Source organism: Lepidochelys kempii, chromosome 20, assembly GCF_965140265.1.
Source record: "Lepidochelys kempii isolate rLepKem1 chromosome 20, rLepKem1.hap2, whole genome shotgun sequence".
NCBI lineage: Eukaryota > Metazoa > Chordata > Testudines > Cheloniidae > Lepidochelys > Lepidochelys kempii.
The window spans coordinates 24,441,496-24,464,641 of NC_133275.1; the positions used below are offsets into that span (position 1 = coordinate 24,441,496).

The 23,146-nt window shown below is 54.6% G+C and overlaps 1 protein-coding gene across 4 annotated transcripts in view; it reads right to left on the bottom strand.

The window, feature by feature from the left end:
* The window catches only part of CARM1 (coactivator associated arginine methyltransferase 1), a 52,818-nt gene extending 29,672 nt beyond the window's left edge, over positions 1-23,146 (bottom strand). For 2 of the 4 annotated variants that reach the window (XM_073318865.1, XM_073318864.1), the window contains exons 1-2: positions 22,953-23,146; positions 1,561-1,686 (exon numbers count right to left, since the gene is read on the bottom strand). In XM_073318865.1, coding sequence (XP_073174966.1) covers positions 1,561-1,686; positions 22,953-23,100 — 274 coding nt within the window. In that variant the 5' untranslated portion in view covers positions 23,101-23,146. Of the gene's footprint in view, positions 1-1,560; positions 1,687-4,058; positions 4,144-4,243; positions 4,481-22,952 lie in introns of those variants that run through there. The other 2 variants (XM_073318866.1, XM_073318867.1) reach the window with 2 other exon arrangements.

Sequence of the window (23,146 nt, forward strand, 5' to 3'; positions counted from 1 at the left end):
CTCTTCCTGATTGGCGACCTTAGTAGTGTCACTACCATGATGTCACAGCTATTTTTTACCCCGTTTCTCTTTACCCAGAGACTTGTATGAGACGTAGTCAGAGGATCCTCTGGGATCAACTGCAGCTGGGAAAGGAGGAAAGCACGGTTGGGTTTTATGCCCTGAAATCGGGAGTCTCGGAGAGATGCCAGGGACGGATGGACAGGGCAAGGGCAGGTTAGCAGGAGGTGGAGACGCAGCCGATGGCCCAGGATGATGAGCTGGAAATGTTTCCAAGAATCCTGGCGAGGTACGAGACGTGGGGCTTGGTCAGTAGCTGCACCCAGGGCCTCCTGGGCAGACTAACTCCAGGCCACTGGGCCCAAGCCGCTGAACACACCGATCCCACCAGACTCTGCCCTGGGTAGGCGGCAGGACTGGTTCGGGGGGAGAGGGCAGCTCGCAGAGCCGACCAGGATATAATAATCCAAAGGGGCATGAGCATCGCTATGAGGCGAGGAGCCGCAGCAGCTCAGGACTGGGAGAGCCAGAGGTGCTGGGGTCAGGACTTGGGTGCCCGTGCCAGGACTGGAACAGCAGGGGGCGCTGCTGCTCAGGACAGAGGCGCATATGCTGAACAAGTCTGCAGAGCACCTGCCTGGCTCCAGCCAGCAGCCGCTGCTCACATTCCTGAGCACCGATTCAGAGACAAGAACATGAATCCAGGGGAGGGGCGGGGAGCAGGCATGGCTGGCGCACAGGGCCTGTAGGGAGGGGCCAGCACTCCAGACAGTCCAGCCATTTCAGGGGAAGGTTCCTGTAAAGCAGCAGAACAGGAGCTGGCTGGGATTGGGGGGGACAGGAGAAGAGATCAGCACCCAAGGGGTGAACAGAGACCCCAGCAGGTTACACAGAGCTCTGCTGGTGGACCTGAGGCTGCTAGTGAAATGCAGGGGAGGGGGAAGGACTCGATTCACTAAGGAGGGGGATCTGGGCACAGGAGTTAGAAACAGGGACTAGACTACAGAGATGCACATAGGACTCACCCCCTCCCTGGTAGGCTGGGGGGGCCCAGCCACCAGCACCAACCCCCTAATTTCTATTCTGTGCTGTTCCACACAGCAGCCAGCTGGGGTCACTGTTGTACAAGGAGGGGCAGTTCATTGCAGGGACTGAGGCTAGGCAGCCAGGCCTGGAAATGGGGGTAAGGGGGACTCACAGGGCAGCCAGGATACTACTGAGAAGGGGGAAGAGAACCCCACCCTAACCCCCCACTAGCCTAGCATCATAGGGGCTGGATTTGTCCTTGCAGCAGGTGCTCCAGGGCTTTGTCCGGTTGGCCAAGCCCTGAGGGTGGGATCTCAATTACCGCTGGCCAAAGAGAAAGGCCCCAGAAGGCTGGTTGAGTCCCAGAGCCAGGAGTTTGGCGAATCAACTTGTGGGAACAAGCCTGCCCTGGAAGAGCAACTGACAGGGTAGCCGAAGCGTCTCCTCTGGGTATAACTGGGGACAACCCAGAGGTGTGAAGCAGCCAACCCCTCCCCCCGCCCACTAGCAAGCAGAAAGGACCAGGGGACATACCAGTCGGTGTTGCAAACTGCATAAGGACACTATTACACCCCAGCGTGATGATGAAGGACTGTTTGCCCACGCGGCTGCATTCCGTCTCCCTGGACACAGAACACTTAAATACGCACACATCTTCATCTGGGGGAGGAGAAGAGAAACAAGGGGTTAGTGTCCCATGGGGGCCACGCTTCCCACGATGGGGCACGTGCCACTTTTCAACCCCAGAGGCGGCTGCAGTTCAGCAGCAAGCAGGGCCAGGCTAGCACAAGGCCTCACGCGCTGCACAGACAGGGTGGCACAAGGCCTGGTAGACCTAGGACCAGCTCCCCAAACAAGGGGGGTGGGAGGGGTTCCCAGAGATGTCAGACTTTCAAATCCCATCATTCCGATTCTCGCCTTGCTTTGATTCCCCACTTATGCTCCAATGCGGATCTAGCGACCGCGGTCTTGAGAAGCATTGGAGCAAGAAGCCAATGCTCAGACCACCCCAGAACTCTGGATCCCACCCTCCCAGAGGCAGACAGCTCTAATCTCACTTGCTCTGGCCTCAGAAGCACCAGGAGGGGCATGTCACCTGGGCGTTTCTTTGGCAGAGTGGTACGGGAGCTTTCAGGGGACTGAACTCCTCCACACGCAGGGATCAGAGAGGCGTGGGAATCAGCAGGCAAGAGCGCAGTGTGCTTTGGGATCGGCGGGGCAGGGCATGCATCAGAAGAGTCATGTTTTTGGCGCTAGAGAAGTGCTGAGCAATAACAGATGAAAAGGAGCCGCACCCCTCACCCGCCTAGACTCATCCCCAGAGAAGCCTGCTGGGGAGTAGGGGTCTGCTTCCCCTGCTACTTCCAGTTAGCTCTACATTCTCCTGCACGGAGCTGTCACTGCCATCCCATGCCCCACCACCTTCCTCAGCCCTCTGCTCTCACCCACTTCCACCCTCTCCTCCTTGGATGCTCTCGGATCATCGCCAAGGCTATCTGGGGAGGCTGAAACTTTGCAGCCACTTTGTTCCCTTTCCCCCTGCTGACTCAGCCATTTAGCCTCTCTGCCAGCCTCTCTCCCTGTCCTCCTCCCCTCTCAGTGCTAGCCTCTATGCCCGTCACATGCACACCCCGTCCCCTCTTCCCAGCTGTCCCTTACCCACAATCCGTTCCCCCTGGACTGAGCGGTAAGGCCACCTGTCACTCCTGTTGTAATGCTTACGGAGACGCCAACCAATCAGCAACAGCTGGATGGGCAAGGGGACAGAGGGCACTGGCTTCCTGTATATTTCTATCACTTGCTTTCTGAGCCTGGAAGGTCCCTGGGGCAGGACGTGTACACACACACACACACAGCACAACAGAGCCATGCTCCTCTTTGGCCACCAGCATATTTTAAGTCTTAATTGAGAAATGCAGCCTCAGGGGTCCACAATTCCTCTTGCCACTAAGGATGCGCTAATGTCACAGCTTATCCTCCGTGAGCGGGGAGAGCCCATCCCGTGGCCTCAAGGGATCTAGCTGGATCCCTTTGGCTTTCTCCCACACACCCCCGTCGGCCTTGGGAAGGATTTCCTGCTGAGGAACGGGTGCCACCGCTGAGCCAGGATGGGCGTGCCGAGGGCAGGGCGGTCTGGGCTGCACCTGGCTGACAAGCAGATTCCAACCGGAGAGGTGGGATCCGCACTCCTGACTGTGGGGGCAGGCGCTCCGAGGAGACAACCAACGCCGACAGGTCAGGCCGTTCCTGTCGCGCGCTGATGAATCTGTCTCAGGCGGCCGGCCTGTGCGCTACGTACGAGGCACTGGCTGCAGTGCGGCTGTGCAGCCCCGGGGTCGCAGAGATGCCCTCCCTCCCATGAACACCATCCTGTCGGCTGCAGGAGGGACCAGCTCTGGGGAGCGGGACAGACCCAGGGAAGGAGTGGGAGAGACCAGCTGAAGGCTACACTGCAGCAATGGGATGGATGGGACCACTCAGCAACCCAACAATGGCGTCATGCGCAGCAGGGACCCCACGAACGTCCTTCCAGCTCTCCCAACAGCCCCCAGTCCTGGCCTGCCGGTCTCCCTATTGCTCCAGCCCTGGACTCCACCACACAACCCTGCCGGTGCCCCTCAGTCCCGATCCACAGCCCCCTGCTAGCCCAGCCCTGGGCTCTGAGATGCCCCTCAATCTCCATCTGCAGCATCTCCAGCTGCTTCAGTCTCGCCCCCTTTCCTCCCAAGCAGGGACGTCTGGTCAAGTTTATCCGGTGACTTGGGCCCAAGTCCATCAGTAAGGAGGCTGAGCCCCCTGGCCCCCACTCATTTCACTTGTGAGCCAACTCTGATTTCTAAAGGGGGTTTCTTAACCCACCTCCCCCCACTCATCCTGCCCCTTGGACAAACACCAGTTCACTGACTGTTTTATTTTCACCAGCTCCCGTGGCCTCTTAAGGAGGAACAGCCCCAGATTTTGGCACCTGTAACCCATCCGCAGGTGAGGTGCCCCCTTAAAATGGCCTTCGGCACAAACAAACAAAAGCTCACTTGAAGGCAAGTGTTTGCACCGGGCAGCACCCTCCTGGGCTCTTCCAACTACCCCAGAAAAGCCACAGCAGTGAGCTGCTCCCCCTTTACTCGCCAATGAGATCATCAGCCAGGTGCTCGGAGGTTCATGCTGGGCAAGCTGGGGAGGGGACACTGGCCCAAGCTGGCAGGCAGCTACCACGCACGCAGGAGCCTTTCTGCAGCAGACAGAGGAGTTTGCAGGCCCAGTTTCCTGGGAAGCCTTGTTCTGTGCATGGCGTCTGGCTAGGCCGGTTCCACCGGCTCCTCGCAGTCGTTGCTGTTTATGGGCACAGTGAAAGGAGAGCCCCTCCCAAGCCCTTTCTGCTGCTCAGAGCCTCAAAAGGGGTTCGGCCTATTACAGCAGGATTAATGGATGCGCTGGAGGGGGAGGGGAGGAGGGCTCGTTAGCTCCCAGGAGACTTAGCCATGGGGCCCTCATGTTATCAGCACACGCAGAACCAGGGATGAGAAGCCCTCTGCAAATCCCCCCCATCTGCGGCCCAAGCAGCAGCCTGTCCATGCAGATAGCTCAGCCGGGCGAGGGCGCTGGCTGGGGTTTATCTGCACCACTCAGCTCCCGTACAAGGCCCAGGGCCAAGCCAACGCCGCCTGGCGTGCTCTCCCCACCCCCTAAGATTTCCACACTCAGAGGCCAAGCGGGAGCTGGACAGCGCAGGCTCCCTAGTCCTGGCATTTCAAACCCGCCTGCATGAAGCTGGTCTGCCTTGGTGCATGATGGGAGTTGTAGTCCACTTCTCTACAATTCTAGGGCTAGCTCTCTGAGCAGCAGAAAGTCCCTCTCCAGGGAAGGGTTATTCTCTTGGGGGGGGGGAATTGGGGGGAGGCTGCAGAGGGACAGTCAACAGGCCAAGATGCTGGTAAGGGGGGGGGGGAGAGAGGGAGAGGAAACTCGGGGACATTTTGCCTTTGAGCACACTCACGTGTATCTGAATTGGACCAAAAATCCAGCCACAAACATGAGTGAGAGCCTCTGGGCCACTTACCCCACTAGGAACTGGGCAAACCCACGTCACACAGCCCCTCTGTAACAGAACGGTGAAAGACTTCAGTCTCCCCCGACCTGGACTGGACGGGAACCAGAGATCTATGGGGGGAGGGTGGGGGGTGGCGGGGGAAGAGATTTGGGGGCCCTGGTGGATACGCAACTGCACATTAGCGCCGAACGCGACACTGTGCCCAAAAGGGCTAATGCCATCCTGGGTGCATAAACAGGGGAATCTAGAGTAGGAACAGAGAGGTTATTTTACCCCTAAGTTTGGCACTGGTGCAAATTGCTGCTGGATTCCTGTGCCCAGTTCTGGGGCCCGCAGTTCAAGAAGGATGCCGACAAATCAGAGCAGGGTCAGAAAGCCACAAGAATAATGAGAGGATTAGAAAATCTGCCGGAAAGTGAGAGACTCCAGGAGCTCGACCTACTTCGCTGAACAAAGAGAAGGTTAAGGGGGGACTGGATCATACTCTAAGTATCTACATAGGGAACAGATTTAACAACGGGTTCTTCGCTCTCGCAGAGAAAGGTGGAACATGCTCCCACAGCTGGAAGTTGGAGCTAGACAAAATTCAGACTGGAAATAAGGGGTCAGTGTCTAATGGGTGGAGCAATTAACCATTGGGACCATTTTCCGGGGGGGGGGGGGCGGGCTGGTAGATTCCCCATCCCTGACCATTTTTAAATCAAGGCGGGATGTGTTTCTAACAGCTCTGCTCCTTATTGTGGGCAGGTCTCTGGCTTGTTACACAGGAGGTCAGACTAGATCACAAGGAATCTATTCTGACCTTGGAATCTATTAAAAGCTCCATCATCCCCTATTCCCCATCCTCCGAGCTGTCCCGTTACCAGCGGAGCGAGATCTGGGGCGCCAAAAGCAGAGGAGCTGGAGAGAAGCCTCCTTGGTGGAAATCAGGCAAGCGACCCCCCACCTCCCCCTGTTGTGGCACGTGGCGACTCTGGCTCTGGCGATTGCTACACTGCAAAAGGCAGATGCTTTCTGCTGCTGGGCACAGAGACTCCAATGCCGTCTCCAACAGACGGACGCTCTCAGCTGCAGGCACTTCCTTCCCCGAAGCGCCTTCCTTTGGCAAGTCTGGCTCTCAGATGTCACCGCGCTGCCCCCGGCTACTGACACGCCACGAGGGACAGCAGACAAAGGGTGGGAGTTTGCAGCACCCCAAGCCGAGCGGGGGTCATGTTGCAGACTGTGCTGGGCATGAACAGGAAGAGGAAGGATGGGGCAGCAGTCAGAGAGCTAGTCTGGGTCTCTGGGTTCAAGATCCCACTCTGCCACCAGGCTCCACGTGCCTGACAGGGACAGCAGCATGCCCCTACCCCTGGGAGGTGTGCACACCCTGCATTGACAGGGGCCAGATAAGGACCCAAGACAGATAAATGCAGGCTCTGGGCTTTCCCTCTGGTGGGGATCGTCCTTGCCTGAGGCAGGATGTGCAAAGGCTGTAGCCTCTCTAGAAAGGGAGTTTATTCTCCTGCTTCGTTTGCCTGCAAGTGACTCGGCATTGGTCCAACGGATGGCGCCGGACACAGGAACAAGTCACTGGCAGCAGGGACCCAACACATGAGCCTCACCTGCCCCAGCCAGCTTAACTCCACGCCCCACTCAACCCTGAGCTGCCTGCCAGCAAGGGAGAGACTATGCCGCTAGGTTGGCAATCTGGATCTGGCAACTCATCTCAGACAGGTTATCGACCGGCCATCAGATCGAGCATCTTCCACTCCTTATTGGCCCGGGTTCGATGCCAAGTGAGCTGGAAGTCAGGGGCTCCTGATCACTCATGCTGAACTTGAGTCCTCCAAACTCCCTCCCCTAGTTCAAGGGCCCCCCGTTGGGCTGCCTCGCATCAGGAACCGCCGTCCAGAAGAATCCCACAGACAGGCTGAGCATGGGTAGTGGCTCGGCACCGACAGCACGGATTGGGAACTGGACGCACTCAGGAGCGATGCAGGATGCACATTAAACCACAAACCAAATGCATCTGACGAGCCCCGGACCAGACATTTCAAGAGCTAGTGGTTCGGGGACCTAGCAGGGGCCTGGTTTTCACAGGGGGGTGCTCAGAGCTTTCTGAAGACAGCCCTCTCCGAGGAGCCTCAGGCTGAGCATCCAGAAGACGCTAGCTGCTCTTGGAAAGCCAGCATGGATCACAGATCAGATCGGTGGGTTCCCTCCCTGAACTCCTGGAGAAGACAATTCACTGCACTGTGCCTATCTACAGAGCCTTTCGTCACATGACCTCAAAACACTACGCAGACAGTGATTTAAGCCTCACGTTCCTCACGAACCCCCAGGGGCAGATATTTAGTGACTTGCCCAAGAGCTCACTTGGTGGCCGAATTGGTAACACGCCACGAATCTGGACTCCCAGACCTCTCCTCTAACCACTAGACCCTGTTCTCCTCCGAGAGCCGAGACCAGAGCCAAGAGTCCTGACTTCCAGTCCTTTCTCCTCTAACCACTGGACCCCACTTCCTGAAGCACTGGGAATGGAACCCAGGCGTACTGTCTGCCAGACCACTGCTCTGACCAGGAGCCTTGAGCTTCAAGGCTCAAGCCAATCCCTGGCTACGAGAGACCAGGAGGAGACTTATGGGGGGGGCTCGAATATCTCAAATCCACCCCCTGCAATGGGTGCCCAGAGCAGCTGGTTCTGGCTGTTGTTAGAGACAATACACTGGACTAGATGGACCTCGCATCTGATCATTCCTACGTTCCTAGGCCACTTTCCTCTCAGAGCAGAGAAAAGAGCCCAGGCGTCCTGACCGCCATGCTAACCACTGGATAACAAACCCGCCAGAACAGACTGCAACTCAAAAAAGTAAGAGCACAATTCTGCTCTCTCGAGCCGCCAAAGGTGTGAAGGACCCACAGTGAAACTTACCGGCCTGGATCCCCACTTCCTGAATTTTTTGTTTAATTCAGAATTCTGTCTGCTAGGCGGAAGAGGCCAGGGCAAAGCTCTGAGCACTGTGTGTTTCATGCCCTCCCCCTCGCTAGCCGGCTGAATGCTACAGAATCTGTATAAAAATATAATTAGAGCTATTTATCTCAGCAGACTTTTAAAGGGGGAGAAGAGAAAAAACCACATGCTCAGCCAAATGCAAAGGGTTTTATGGCACTTCCCTCCCCCTGGAAATAAAAACTCAAGCTGTCGCCATTAAAGGGGAAAAAGATTCTACAGCCCGGGAAGACAAAGATGACAATGAGGGAAAATCATTAAAAAGCCAAAGTCACTAATAAAACCAGAGCTCCAGCTTTCCCCAGGGCCCCAGAGCAGCAGCTGCTGCCTCATGGGCCCCCTCTGGCTCATGTCCTTGCTCAATTGTGGCTGACCCCAAAAATCAGTGAATCTCCTTTGGGGGCCTTGACAGCTTGCTGCTGATGGTGTCATCTCCGATCCAGCAACACGGAAGATGCCAAGGGTCAGTCTCTCTCTGGTACTCACCTGGCTTCCATCACCGGAGCCCCTGAGCGCCTCACAATCTCCAGTGTATTTACTCTCAGAGCCCCTCTAGGAGGCAGGGCAGGGCTATTATCCCTGTGGTGCAGATGAAAACTGGCTCACAGAGGCTAAGGGATTTGCCCAGGGTCACACAGGAAGTTTGGTGCATCAGGGATTCGAACCCAGGGCTCCCCCCTAGTTCCACAGCCACTGGACCATGAGGTCAGATCTTGGCCAGGCCACCCCTGCTAGCTTCCATGATGAGACTTTTCTGCTCATTCACTCAGCTCTGTCCACGTGCCACGGGGAGGGAGCATCGTCTAGTGGGCAGAGTCAGACTGATGCGAGCCTTTAGCTGCAGCCATAAGTCCATCAACAGGCATTAAGCCAACCTCACCTGTCAAGTTCCACCTGCCTTTAGTTACGTGGAAAATTTAATGCTTCACTTCCACCCCATCTCTCAGCTGCAACAGGCCAATCTCCTCCGCAGATACAGGGTTCTAACTCCCAGCTCTGCAGAAATCCAAGACATGGGCCGAGTGCAGAATTGAGAGCCAGGTCCCCCGAGGTCCCCGCTCTGCTGCTGGTTCAGTGGGTAGTCTCGGGCAAGTCCCATCTAAGGCACATACATGGCCCTCTGAGGCGCAGATGCTCTGATAACGTCTCCAATGACTTTAACCTCCCCACATCCCTCTGAGAGCAGAAATCCCCCCGCCTCTGGGTACAGATGGGGCCTGTGGCACAGAGAAGCTAAAATGACTTGCAGAGGTCAGAAGACAATGACTCAAACCCAAGTCCCTCAAGTCACAAGGTGTGCTCTAACCACTGCACCACCCTTCCTCTCCACCACACCTGTTTCCCGGTCTACAGAACAGGGCTAATGCTGACCTTGCTGCCAGGAGAGGGCTGGGTGCCAGCAGCTTTGAAGACAGAAAGGGCTGAGTGTATCATTAATCCCTACACAAGCTGGGTTCTCACACACATCTTACTCCCAGAATCAAAGAGGCTCTCACGCCGACGCTGTGATTAAAGCTGTTCTTCCCAGTCCTATCGCTGCCAAGCCAAAACCCCAACTGCACAGCTCCACCCTGGTCATTACTCAAAGGGGGTTTTCCCTGCAAGCGTACGCAAGGCGAATCCAGCACGCCTCCAGCCTAGCGAAGCCGCAGGTCAGGAAGCGTTCTCTTCAGACCACGTTCAGAGGCAGATCCTGCTTGCTCTGCGCTACACCACGCTTGCCAGGCTGGGTCCGGGGCTCCAGACCTGCATTCCCTTACGAGGGGTGATCCGAGTCTGTGCTGGGAGAAATCACGACTCCCGGACTGTGTCTCCACAGGTCCCGTTCCGATTTCTGTTGCAGGCATGGACCAGGAGCCAACCGGGCAAGGCGCGGTGCAGAAAGAATAAAGGCGGTCTCTCCTGGATCTCTCCACTGAGCTCACAGCTTCTCAGTCCCTCCCCACACTTCCAAACACCAGCCTCTCGCCCAGCACAGGTTAGAGGAGTTATTCATTTGAAGCCGCTTACTTGCCAAATGGAGAGGCAGAATAGCCTAGTGGCTAGAGCACTAGTCTGGGACTCCCTGGGTTCTATTCTCAGCTCTGGAACTGACCTGCTGGGTGACTGTGGACAAGTCCCAGTCGCTCTGTGCCTCAGTTTCCCCTCCCACCATTTCCCTATGTAGACCTATGAGCGTTGGTCACTATTTGCACATACAGCCCCAGTCTCGGGTGTTTATTGGAAGTTTCCCTCTGAAGGCCAGAAAATGCAGCTTTCATTCAGGCTGACACATGGACACCCCAGAAAACCCATCCTCTCTGCCGTTTACGCCTCCCCCGATGGGGGTGTGTGTGTGTGTGTGTGTGAGACACGGACGGTGCCCAGACACTACGGTGATGGGCAGTAATAGAAAACCTGGAGGCAAATGGGCCCTGCGAAGGGGATGGCAGGGAGGGATGTGGCTTCATCTCTTCAACACCCACCCGCTACCCGAGAGAGTCGCTGCATCAGTGCGTCCGGGAAATGTCCGTAGAACCCTGCATCTGCAGGGCACCCCACAGTAAGTCGAACCGGCCGAACAGGGAAACTGACACAGCCCGAGAGCTTTCGACCGAGCCTCCTCAGCTCCAAGGGGTGGCCCTCTAGAGAGCTATCAAGCTGAGAAGGAAAGAAATGAGCCAGAGACCCCGGCCCATCACCCACATTAGGGATGAGCCAAGAGGAGATTTCCGATCCCCAGAGCCAGTTACCCCAATGCAGGGTCTCTCTCCAACACCAACCCACCCACCCCCCAACCATGAATGTGCTCTTTGCTTATGCGACCCCCTTTCCCTACCGCTCGGAGAGGGAGACAGCAGCAAAAGCATCTTCAGCCTCATTTAACCTCAGACGCGCTGCCTTCAAGACCCATGCAAATGTGGATTCCTAGCCATGGATTTGCCCAGCACACTGGCCAGCCGCTGGGCTCTGATCCGTTCATTCATGGGCCCATGACTCCAAGCCAGAATTGCTGCCCCTAGCCAAAATAAACCTTTTCCACCCCAAGTCTGCAGCCTGAGATTTGCCTGTGGGCAAGGGGGGCTTGGGAGAGAAGTGAGCAGTGGGGACAGGGACAGTTCTGTGCAAACAGCCCTTACCCTGACGCTGATTTTGCCAGTGCTAGGAATCAGATCAGGAACATGACAGCAGCTGCTTACATCTTACCTTGAAAGCAAAAAGCAACAAAGGGGGTGATCAGGCCGCATGATCTGGCCCACGGAGGAGAGCAAAGCAGCAGCCAGCCATCCTCTCCTGTCTCCCCACCCTGCAGCACCGGGAGGGCTGGGTTACAGGACAGAGGATGCTCCAGTGCTGAAGCGGTGCCATAAAGGCAGGGAGGAGATGGGGAAGGTTCATTCGGAATCTGGGCTGTCTGGATTTCTTCTCCCTGGGTGCGTGTGGGGGTCCCCCTTTGCTGCCTGAAGCCCCCGACCCTCATCTGATCTGTCCGGAGCACAATACCACTCAGTTCTGTCTTCCTAAGGAGTTAGCTATTGCTCTGATTTCGGTAGGGAGGGGGCAAAAGTCAGATAGCAACTGGCCATCTCAACAGAGGAACTACTGATTGAACCAGCCTTGGAGAACCAACTCCCCTCATCTGTCCTCCTAGGGCAGGCCAGAGACATGCTGCGAGGCCCCACGCTGCATCCCCAGGGCTGCCTCCTAGCCCCTCCCACTTTTCACTGAGTTACTTTAATTTTGAGAGGAGGGAAGCGCTGCCAGTTAAGTGAAAAACTCAGGAAGAAAGTCCCTGGTGGCTTAAAGTGCCAAATGTGTGAAGAAATGAACCACGGAGTCGCCCCATGGTTTTACTGCGGAGCAGCCAGAGGAACCAGCAGGGGGCTCGGAGGAGCTGAGCTTTCCGTAGCAAAGATTAAATCAGGTGTTTAGACCCAGCTTCTCTTTTTAAACCTGGGATGCTGCAAACTGTCGAAGTGGCAACGCAACCGACACTTCTGAAATGCTCCAATTGCTGATCTGCTGTATCCTGCACCTCGCTCCGTCTCTCAAAGGCTGCAGAGACGCACCAGGCAGGGAAGGGGGAAGTTGTGCCGACAATCTGGGTGTCCCAGTCGCAGAGATCTCCTGCTTGTTAGGAAGGGATCTCAGCCACCAGGAAGGAGCAAAGAACCCGTGTTGCAGAAACCAGCGGCTGCTCATTCAGGCAAGGGCTACGTGAGGCCAGAGACCAGGCCACGGCTCAGCAGGCGAACACATCCTCACTTAGAGAGAATTAGAACAATGGCATCCAAACAGGTTTACCTCCTGAAGGACAATGTCCGGGAGACTGACTTGTGCTGGGAATGAGAGAGGAAGGACCCCAAAGCATGCGGGTTTCCTGAAAGCGGCACAATCCCAGCCAAAGAGAAGCCCTCTGCTGCTCAAGGTGCTGCTTTTGAAAGCTATTAAATGCAAATTTCTCGCATCCATGTTAATCAGCTTGTCAAGCAGGGCCCCTGGCTTCTTTGTGAGCAATAAAAGGGACCGCAGATGTGCCCTGGGCTTCCAGGCAGGCTGAAAGAACAGAAAGGCTGGCGAATAATTTACAGAGAGGCTACCCTAGCGAGGGTCCCTATTTATGTGCTAGGGGGTCCCGGTCCCTCCTCCCTGCCTTTACACAAAGGCTTGGTTGCCGGCCCCTGGTCAGGGGAGTTTATTCCTCCTTTGATGGTTTAAGAAACAGCAGTGCAGGCAACCCTCTGAAGGGAGCGCCCGTAGCTAGGGCTGGAGAGGCAATACAGAATTGGGAGCTGAGCCTCGAAGCCTGGACAGGATTCTGAGCCAGCAGGAAGGACAGGCTGGGTCAGAACAGCAGGCCCTAAACATACTGGACCTTGAGACATTTTCCTCCACAGGGGCTGGGCCTCGAAGTCACTTTTCAGAACCACTTTGCGCTTTCACTAACGCGGGGGAAGGAGAAAATCTGAAGTCACAACAGCCACACATGCTAAGAGGGATTCAAAACTTACTGAGGTTCATTTCAAGAGAGATCACCACTCGGGGAGCAAGGGGGATGAGCAGATGAGGAGGGAAGGGCCGAATTAGGAAGGGCCTTTAGACAAAGGAAGGAAGGAAGGTACGTGGCCTAGCCATCCTGTCACAGTCCTGGGAGCTAGGGAGTCCTGGATCAGCCACTTACTGTAGGTAAGTGACTGGACCTGTTTCTCAGTTTCCCCGCTGTCTAAAGAGGATAAGGATCCAGACCCTCCTCACTCGGGGGGATGAAATAGGCAGCGTCTGCAAAGCAGTGTGAAGAGGAAAAGCGCTGTGTAAACACTAAATACCCCTTTCCCAGAGTAACGCAGCAGGATAGCAGCACTGCCAGAAACCCCACGAAGCAGGAGGCCATTTATACTGAGGCTGTAATTAAACCAGGCAGCGAGGGTCTCTCGGCCTGATGGGGACTCAGGGAGCAAACTGGGGCTAAGAGCCAAGGTGCAGAAGGGCAGATCCCTTCTCCTAGCAGCCCCGGACCCCCAAGGAGAGCTGATCTAATCTGCCGCAGCTCCAGCCGCCTCAGGTTAGCTAGGTGGGCGAGACCTTGTGCTCCCGGGGCAGCGGGAGACCGACAGGAAGTTGGCTACATCACAAAAACTCCTCTGCTGACAGGAGGGAGGAGTTAGCCAAGGACGGCCACAGGCTGCATGGTCTTTGCCTTCCTAAATGCCCAAGACTCACCTTGGGGGAGCCAGTGAATACTGACAGCAAGACTGTCACTCCTCCGCCCCGGCCCCCCCATCAAATCCATGTAGATCTCAAAGCACTTTACAAACAGCAAGTAACCAAGCCTTACAACCCACTTTAAAGGGGAATTTTTGCAGATGGGGAGACTGAGGCACAACGTGAGGCAGCAATGGAACAGCACCTGGATTTCGAGGCACTAGTGCTTTACCCACTAGACAAGGCTCCCTCAGAAAATGGAGCAAAAACCAGCGGCAGAACGGTTTGGCCCGAGACTGGGAACTTTCAGGCCCAAAGGAATTTTGTTTAACACTTGCAGCTGGGGTATTCGCTAAGAGGCAGAGGGAGCGCCATGATTTTACCCCCCGCCACGTGCACAGCGGGCTCTCCCTGCTTCTGCCCCAGCAGAGCTCCCACATGGGTTCAAGTAGGAGTTCGCTAATGCACGCTGGCCCAGCGCGTGGGCAGCTGGGGCTCAAACTCATCCCTGGTGTGGCATCACAGGCTCCCCCGGCTGCCTCGAGAAACGCCATTCCGAGCGTCCAAAGGGGACTCTTGCCTGTTACAGATGTAGCGCTGGGTGGGGCGGACAGTGACCGAGAAGCAGCTGTGTGATGAGCGACCCCTACTCCGCCCTGCTCCAACATCCAACACCATCAGCAGAGCAAGAACCAACCTGGGCAGAAAGCGCTTTGCCAAGTGTCTTGGGCCTGGCCTTAGGTCCCTCCCAACAGAGGCTCTGAAACCTGGTCAAAAAGAACCCCTCAGCCCAAGGACAGCCTCAGGGAAGGCTAAGAGCTCCCATGTCAGAGAGGTTAGCGTCACCTGAGCCACCCCAGTCAACAGAGAAGCTCCCATACGCTAGTTCTGCACCTGTTCAGGTCCCCGACTGCGATCGCAGCAACGCTAGCTACGGGGGGCTGGCAAACCCCAGGGGAAGCCCAGAGCCACTGAGTGAAGCATCAAGACAGAGCCAGCGCTGCATCAGAGGCACTCTGGCTCGGAGAAGCTGCTTGCCCCATACTTGGAGCATTTTACACTCATGCAACGTTTGCAGGATGCATGAAAGCGGAGTAGACTTAACTCTCCGAGAGACCTTGGGTAATACTCAAGTCTGTGGGAGGAAATCATAAATGTAAACCTTCTCCACGCTGCTGCTTTTCCATCCCACTCCCAGTGCTTTACAGGACAAATCTACAAGACAACTGTCTGGCCGAGACAGATACATAGCAGGCCAGCAAAGCAGACCAGCTGTAGCACTGGTCAGCAGGCGGCCAGGACACCCCATCTCCCACAGAACACTCCTCTGAACAGCATTCTGGACAGAATCCTTGAGCGACGCATCCAGCCCAGCCCATGGCTTAGCTGCCCTCTGAACGGCGCTAGGTCCTCTCCCCAGCTCGCCCACTCCCTTCACTGAGCCATGGAGCTCTGAGAGGGAAGGAGATCTGCTGCACCTAAACGAGCCTCCAACCAACCCAGGACTGTTCCCATTCAGGTTTTCTCTGCAGGTCTGAATGACTTGAAGAGGCACCATCAGTTTAAACAAACAGGTATTTCTTAAAATATTTTGATCTCTGTTAACACCCGAGATGCTTTGTAAAATCTAACTTAGTCTGTTCAAACTGCTTAGCGGGGACAATAATTGTGAGAGCTCAAATATCCTGGAAAGGACAGTGAGAGAGAGACGGAAACTCCTGCGCACTAGGATAATCACCGACCCTCTCACCACAGGCAACCGTCTCTTGGACAAACTGGATTCCGAGATCCCCAGGCCAGAAGGGATCATTTGGCAAGTCCGACTCCCTGCGTAACCCAGGCCAGAGAACTGCCCCAAACGAATTCCTAGAGCAGAGCTTTCCGGAAACTCTCCAATAGGTGATGGTCAGTGATGGAGAATCCATCCTGACCCTTGGGAAATTGCTCCAGTGGTTAATTACTCTTGCATTAAAAATTGACATCTTATTTCCCGTCTGAATTTGACTAGCTTCAACTTCCAGCTGATGCATCCCGTTAGACCTTCCTCTGCTAGGTTGAAGAGCCCATTGTCAAATATTTGTTCCTCCTCTAGGCACTTACAAACTGAGATTAAGTGACCCCTTCACCCTCTCTTTGTTAAGCTAAATCAATTGAGCTCTCCAAGTCTCACTGTAAGGCAGAATGAGGAAACTGAGGCAGAGAAGGCGACAGACATGCTCCAGACTAGAAAGAGAATCAGAAAAGAGCATTTCCCAAGTCCTGAATTCCTGGTCCTCAACCACTGGACCACCTCTCTCTGGATTTTAGGAACTGTGTTTCTACAGAGCATCCCCCAAGCAACAGCAAAGAGGAAAGAACCAAGGTTCCTAGTCCGAGTGTCTTGAGGTTCTTCGGACCACAAACAAAGCTGGCACATTACAGATCCTGAGAGACGCTCCATGCATCTACCGTGGAGAAAAGCCTGAAGTCAAAACCTTCTCTGGGATCTTCCTTTACACCAAGAGGAGGGCGTTTCCCACCCAAATTGAAGTGCGCAAACTAACCAAGGGAAGGTCCAAAGTGGGAAAAATATTTCCCAAAGCCGCAGCCAGGGTGCACTGAAGCCAGCATGGGCCGAGCAGCCTGGAAACACGTCACACCTGGCCCCATGCACACTGCAGCTAGAACCATGCCACCGAGCGTACAACGCCATTGTCACTCAGGCCAGCTCCGTCCTAGCATCCCAGGGCCTCAGAATGAACCATGCCATTGATGAAGGGTTCGTGTCACTCTCCACTGTGCCCGCAGGGGGCACCTTCCCTGCAGATCCCCTCTGAACAGAGCTTTCCTATGCCGACCGCTCGTGCTGCAAGAGGAAAAGGAAGGATGGGGCAGGGCTCATGACAGCAACCTGGGACTCTGGAGACTGGGGTTCAATTCCCTGCCCTGACACAGACGCCCTGAGCGACCTTGGGCAAGTCCCTGTCTCTCTGGGCGCTGCCCTGCCTCATGAGAGGGTTGCGAGGGAAGCTCCCATGCAGCACTTGTCAGCCATGGATCATAAAGCGCTTTACCAAGGAGCCCAGGATCACCACCCCCATTTTACAGACAGGGAAACTGAGGCAGAGAGCGAGGCCCGGACTTGCCCAAGGTCCCCTAAAAGGCCAGTGGCAGAGCGAGGAACAGAACCAAGGTCTCCCCAAACCCAGTCCAGTTCTCTATCCACGAGGCCAGACTCCAGTAACAAGGACTGCCTAAGTGCCTCAGCTAGGCAGTTAAACTCCTTGGGGCTGGGCCCACGTGGCAACTCACTCAGCAAGGACTCCCTGTGTCCAATGACAGGCCTGGACCATGCAGCCAGCTGTGATGTTACAGGCCATGCTACACCTTGTTGATAGTTGGCAAAAGACATCCTAAAGCACAAAGATCACTCCGTGCACTCAGATCTGCTTTCCATGTGTTCCCATTTAGGCAGCCACTTACAGCATGCTAGAAAAGGGCACAAATATTCAAAGGTTTAAAGGGAGTTCCCCCCCCCCATATTTAGTTTTCTGATTACAGATGCCAAACAGGTGCCCTAGGCATCTGCTTTGCATTCGCTAGCTTTTCAAACTGACGCGAGCTGTATGTTTGAGACACTCATGCTACTAGAAGAAATCTGGCACAGAGAAACTTTCGCCTGGCTTGGACTGCCAGGACTTCAAACAGTCAATATTTAGCAGGAGAGCATCAGCATGCGATATGAAGAGAGACTGAAAAGCCAGGGATAGTTTACTTTAAAAAAAGGAGACACAATGAAAGTGTACAGAATAATCAACGGTACTGACATTGGAACGGTCTGTTCTCCCTGCCTCATCACAAAAGAGCAAGGGGCCATGTCAATAAAACTAAAAGGAAGCAAATGAAAGGAAATATTTTGTAGCCTGAGGAACTCACTGCTACATGATACCGTTGAGGCCAAGAACTCAGCAAGATTGAAAATAGATGTTGATATGGATAACAAGAATAGCGAGAATTAAAATAGCAAACACTGTTCTTGGCTGTCCCCGGGCACGACGGCAATAAACATGAATACAATAATTACAAAAAATTTTTGAAGGGATACAAAACCTCACGCATCAGGTCTTAAATCTCCGACTACTACGGATTCGGATGAGACCTTTAGAGAAGCAGATCATCCTATATCTGTCTGTAGAGTTTTTTGCACTGTCCTTGGTCACTGTCAGAGACAGAATACTGGGCTAGATTGACCTCAGGTCTGATCCAGTCTGGAGATTCTTGTGTTCCTAAGATACGATAGCAAAATCAACCTTCCATGTGTCAGTGTAAAGGGGAACAATTGGATAGGTTAGGCCAAATGTTCAGAGGGTTATTTTAAGAATATTTTCAGGATTTTAAAAAAGGAGATTGCCTGAATTAAAGCATCTCTATTTGCAACCTGATAACCTGCACATGAAACTGATTACAAACAAGAGCTGAAATTGACTAAATTATTTCATTGTCCAACCTGAGTGAAACAAAGCAAACAGCTTGAATGGAGACATTTAGTGTTTTTTGTTTGCTTGTTTTAAATTCTATTGGTTTTAATCATTTTCAGGTATTAGTAACAGAAAAGGAAATTTGTGTTTATTGAACAGATTAATTTTAACCTGACGCTGTCCCTTTAAGACAACAAAAAGGAAGAGAAATTAAATCTAGTGATATCTGGAGAGCTGTGTGCGCTTGGGAATCCTTGTTTTAAAATAGAAGTGAAGGCTATGTGCCTTTGCTATCGCACAGAATGCAGAGCATAAAAAGCGTGTCTTTGGGAAAGGAAAGATCGTTGCATGAACCTTAAGGAAAAAGAAAAAGCTCTGCTTTGAAAAACTAACCCACAGGAATTTCCATGTCCCCTGACAAACACCAATCTATTTTTTATTTTTATTTCGATTCTGTTAAAAAGATGCTTCTCCGTGGCCCCACATGCCCTAAACACATACTTCAGCAGCACAAGAAAATCCTAGCAACATTGTATAAATCATTTCAACAGGCACACAGCCAGGCAGACACCTTCAGAAACCCCTGGCCAACCCTCCATCGTTATAGGACACACATCCTCTCAGAAAGATGGCGTTTTGTAGTGTACCTGGACAGGCGACAAATTCATGCTATTTCAGATCAAAGGAAGGGGATCAAGTTCCACCTCAGTCTTTTCTGGGGTGTAACACTGCAACATCCCTTGTGGCTCATGGGGGGACGCTAAGGCCAGGTCACTCTCGTTCCAGAGCATTGGGACAGGTTTCCAATGGCTCAGAGCAGCGGCTGCATTAGCAAATCATAGTGAGAAAGGAAGCCCCCCCCAGTAATCGGAGGCAGGAATGTTCCTAGTTTAAGAAACTGTAAACTAAAGGCTCAGTATGAGGCCAACAATTGCATAGACACATGCACTGGTGAATGCTTAAAGATCAGCTGGCACTGATCTGTGGGGCAGGACGTTAGACTTCTAATAAATAAGCAAGAAACCCCACACAGGAGGACTTAGACACCTCCCCGCCATGCACACTGCATTGAAATGGAGCATTAGGACAAATTCACATTTTCCATTACCTTGTCTCTTTCCACCACCACCTGCTTTCCCATCCTAACTACCCTCCCAGGCCAAACGGCCACGCTGGATGCATCCCAGATGTCAGGCTAAAGAACATCACATTTCTAAAAATGTAATACGCCTCTCCCCAGTACAGAACTTTAGACAGGACGGTGCTTCAGACACAGCATCCCCCAAGAATAAACTCATGAGTACACGTCCTTTGTGCACTGTTACCCCGTAGACTGAGCGCAGCATGTTGGTCAGCTCACCAAATAGCTCACCTACGCTTTTGTCTCAAAACTTGGAGAGCTGGACAGCTGGTGCAAGTGGAAGTCAATAATGGGGAAATCAATTGAACTGTGTCAGATTTACTCCATGAAAATGTTGCACTGGTCAAAGGGGATCAAATGCGGAAAGTCAATAGAACATCTTGAAATCTGATGAAAATCAGATCTCGGTATTAGTGCTTTATTATTGACTCAAAAGCGGTTTCAGAACTGTATTGACAAAGGGATAACATCAGATTTAAAAAAAATACATTCAAAAGCAAATTTCCTTCTAGCCCCACGTGAATGTCAAAACAGAGAACACTTACAGAGCATGTTATGTGGGTCTCAGGCAAACAATGAAAATAACCTTGTCTGTTTCACTTATTTATATTAAAGTAGCATGTTGAGGCTTCAACTGAGATCTAGGCCCCAGCATGCCAGTGGCTGCTCAGGCACAAGACGGTGGTTGTTTCTGAGCTCTTCAGGACAGGGACTGAGAGGGAAGCAGGCAAATAAAAGACACTGAACGGTGAAGTGATTCGCCCAAGATCAGAGTCATGAACAGAACTAAGGCCTGAACCCCATGCCAGTGGCCGAGCCATTAGACCCCATTACCTCTGTCACTATCCAGTCCTCTGGCTGAGGCAGCAAGCAGTACACAGGGAAGGTTTTCACTTGAAAGTTTACATTATTATCTAATTAATATAATCTGCACGGCTGATAAATCTGGTCTCGCTGTATAAACTAACCCTGCTATAAAGATTAAAGCGCATGGGATCTCGCTCAGGAAAGAAGGTTCTTATACTACCAGTGTTGGATCTGCTTTGTGCCACATAAACCAACCCCTAATTTTGGGGATGGGAATGCCAAGGTGAGGCATACTGAAGGTGGGAAACAGAGAGAGGCGCTGGGCCCTGGGTACCCCCAGCTACAACCAGTCTGTGCACTCCTACCCACGACAGGCAGTGTTAACTGATCACAGTGCTCAGAAGATTGCTGCGGGGAGGAAAGCGAGCGAGGGACCCCAGAAGGAAGAGCTGGCCCGGCAGCATGGCCCAGAACTCCAAGAACAGCACGAGACTGTAATGAACAATTAAACAGCAGCCAGCATTCCCCCAGCCCTGACAGCTCCTCTTCCAGAGGCAGCCTGGCCCTTGTGGTCTCCAAAGCCCTCAGCAGAGATGATCAGAGAAGGTGGGACTAGGGAGGGATATGCACTCCTTCCCCAACTCTGCAGGGAGTGCATCTTCTGCAGAGCAAGGTGACACTCCGGGCCAGACCGCCCTCAAGGTGGGCAGCTAACTTCATCCAGGAACACCCCTGGAGCAACTGCTTTTAACCCCAGCGACGCTGCTTCTGGGGGTGAAGGAAATTCAACTGCGGCTCCTACCATGATAGTGATTCAAGATGCCAGGCCACATGGCGGTAACACTGCAGTCCATGCCCCCTCCCTTGGTACAGCAGCTCCAAGAGGGAGAGCAGACACTAACGGCCTTCCACAAAACCAAACTACCCACATCAAATGGCAAGAAAGTTTTCTTGACGGTCACTCCACCCAAGGGAAAGGAGCTGCTAGCCACCCCTCAGGAATGCCACGCTAACCACTGGGGTGACTTCTCTAGGAAATGCAGCATGGCACAGGGATGCTGCCTCCAGTGGCCTCGAGCATCCACCCCAAGGTCTGGCAGAGATTTTTCCTGCCCAGTGGAAACAACCTGGAGTTAGGCGCCCATAGAAACGGAACACAGCCTCACCCGAGACATAGCACCACCCAGCAATCTCTGCTCCTGCCCAGCTTCCAGACACATGCCCCTCCACAGACCTGTCCCAGAGACTTTGCACCCGCCGCCTCCAATTCCTCCCCTCCCCAAACAAAAACAAGGAAGACAAGACTAAATATTGCAAGATCCGAACTGAAACAAGGGATTAAAGCCCAGCCACAGGGTAAGGGCCCCTCCCGGGCAAACACTCAGTGACTTCAAGCTGCTTCCTGCCAGGGAATCTGCCCTTGCCTGCACTTTGGTGACAATTATTGAGCTCGGCACACCAGTAAAGGGCCCCCATGAACCCTACAGAGGGACCCGCCGGCCTAAGCAAGAGCAAAGACCCAGGTGACAGAAGGCACTGGCGCTACCAGAGGCTGACACATGGCGACCTTTACCGCAAGCACGGCTAGAAGAGGAGACTCGTGGCCCCTGAGCCACCAGGGGGCTGCTGCAGCCCCACTGCTGGAGGGGGAGACGCAGCCAGCTCAGGAGCCGAAGGGCTACACGGGGCCGCAAGCCCCTTAACACAGGCCAGGCCTCTTCCGTGCCCCAGGCGCCTCCTGACGCAAACGTATGTCGCACTCCCAGCTGCCCCCCAACCCCCAGACACCCCCTATTCCCCCAGCCCCCATCCCGACATACACTCCCCAGTCCTAGTTACCCCCAGGCTCCTACCCCAACCCCCAGACACCCCCTATTCCCCCATCCCGACATACACCCCCCCAGTCCTACTTACCCCCAGCCTCCTACCCCAACCCTCAGACACCCCCATTCCCCCAGCCCCCATCCCGACATACACCCCCCCAGTCCTAGTTACCCCCAGGCTCCTACCCCAACCCCCAGACACCCCCTATTCCCCCATCCCGACATACACCCCCCGTCCTACTTACCCCCAGCCTCCTACCCCAACCCCGAGACACCCCCTATTCCCCCAGCCCCCATCCCGACATACACTCCCCAGTCCTACTTACCCCCAGGCTCCTACCCCAACCCCCAGACACCCCCTATTCCCCCAGCCCCCATCCCGACATACCCCCCCAGTCCTAGTTACCCCCAGGCTCCTACCCCAACCCCCAGACACCCCCTATTCCCCCATCCCGACATACACCCCCCCAGTCCTACTTACCCCCAGCCTCCTACCCCAACCCTCAGACACCCCCTATTCCCCCAGCCCAACATACACCCCCCGTCCTACTTACCCCCAGGCTCCTACCCCAACCCCCAGACACCCCCTATTCCCCCAGCCCCCATCCCGACATACCCCCCCAGTCCTAGTTACCCCCAGGCTCCTACCCCAACCCCCAGACACCCCCTATTCCCCCAGCCCCCATCCCGACATACCCCCCCAGTCCTAGTTACCCCCAGGCTCCTACCCCAACCCCCAGACACCCCCTATTCCCCCATCCCGACATACACCCCCCGTCCTACTTACCCCCAGGCTCCTACCCCAACCCCCAGACACCCCCTATTCCCCCAGCCCCCATCCCGACATACACCCCCCCAAGTTCTAGTTACCCCCAGCCTCCTACCCCAACCGCCCCCTTTCCCCGTGCCCCACCCCCCGCCCCACGTACCCCCAGGCTCGTGCCCGGCCGCCCCCGCAGCCCGCCCCACTCACGGCTGTAGAGCGCCAGGCCGGCGCTGTCGGGCCCCGTGCGCGCCTCGAGCCGCAGCGCCTGCTGCTCCTGGTGCCGCTGGATCTCGCCGTTGGCGTCCCCGATGGTGAGGAGCCGCACGCCGGGGAACACGGACACCGCCGCGGCCATCTTGGCTCCGCCGCCGCCTCCCCGCGCCCGGCCCCGCCCCCAGCGC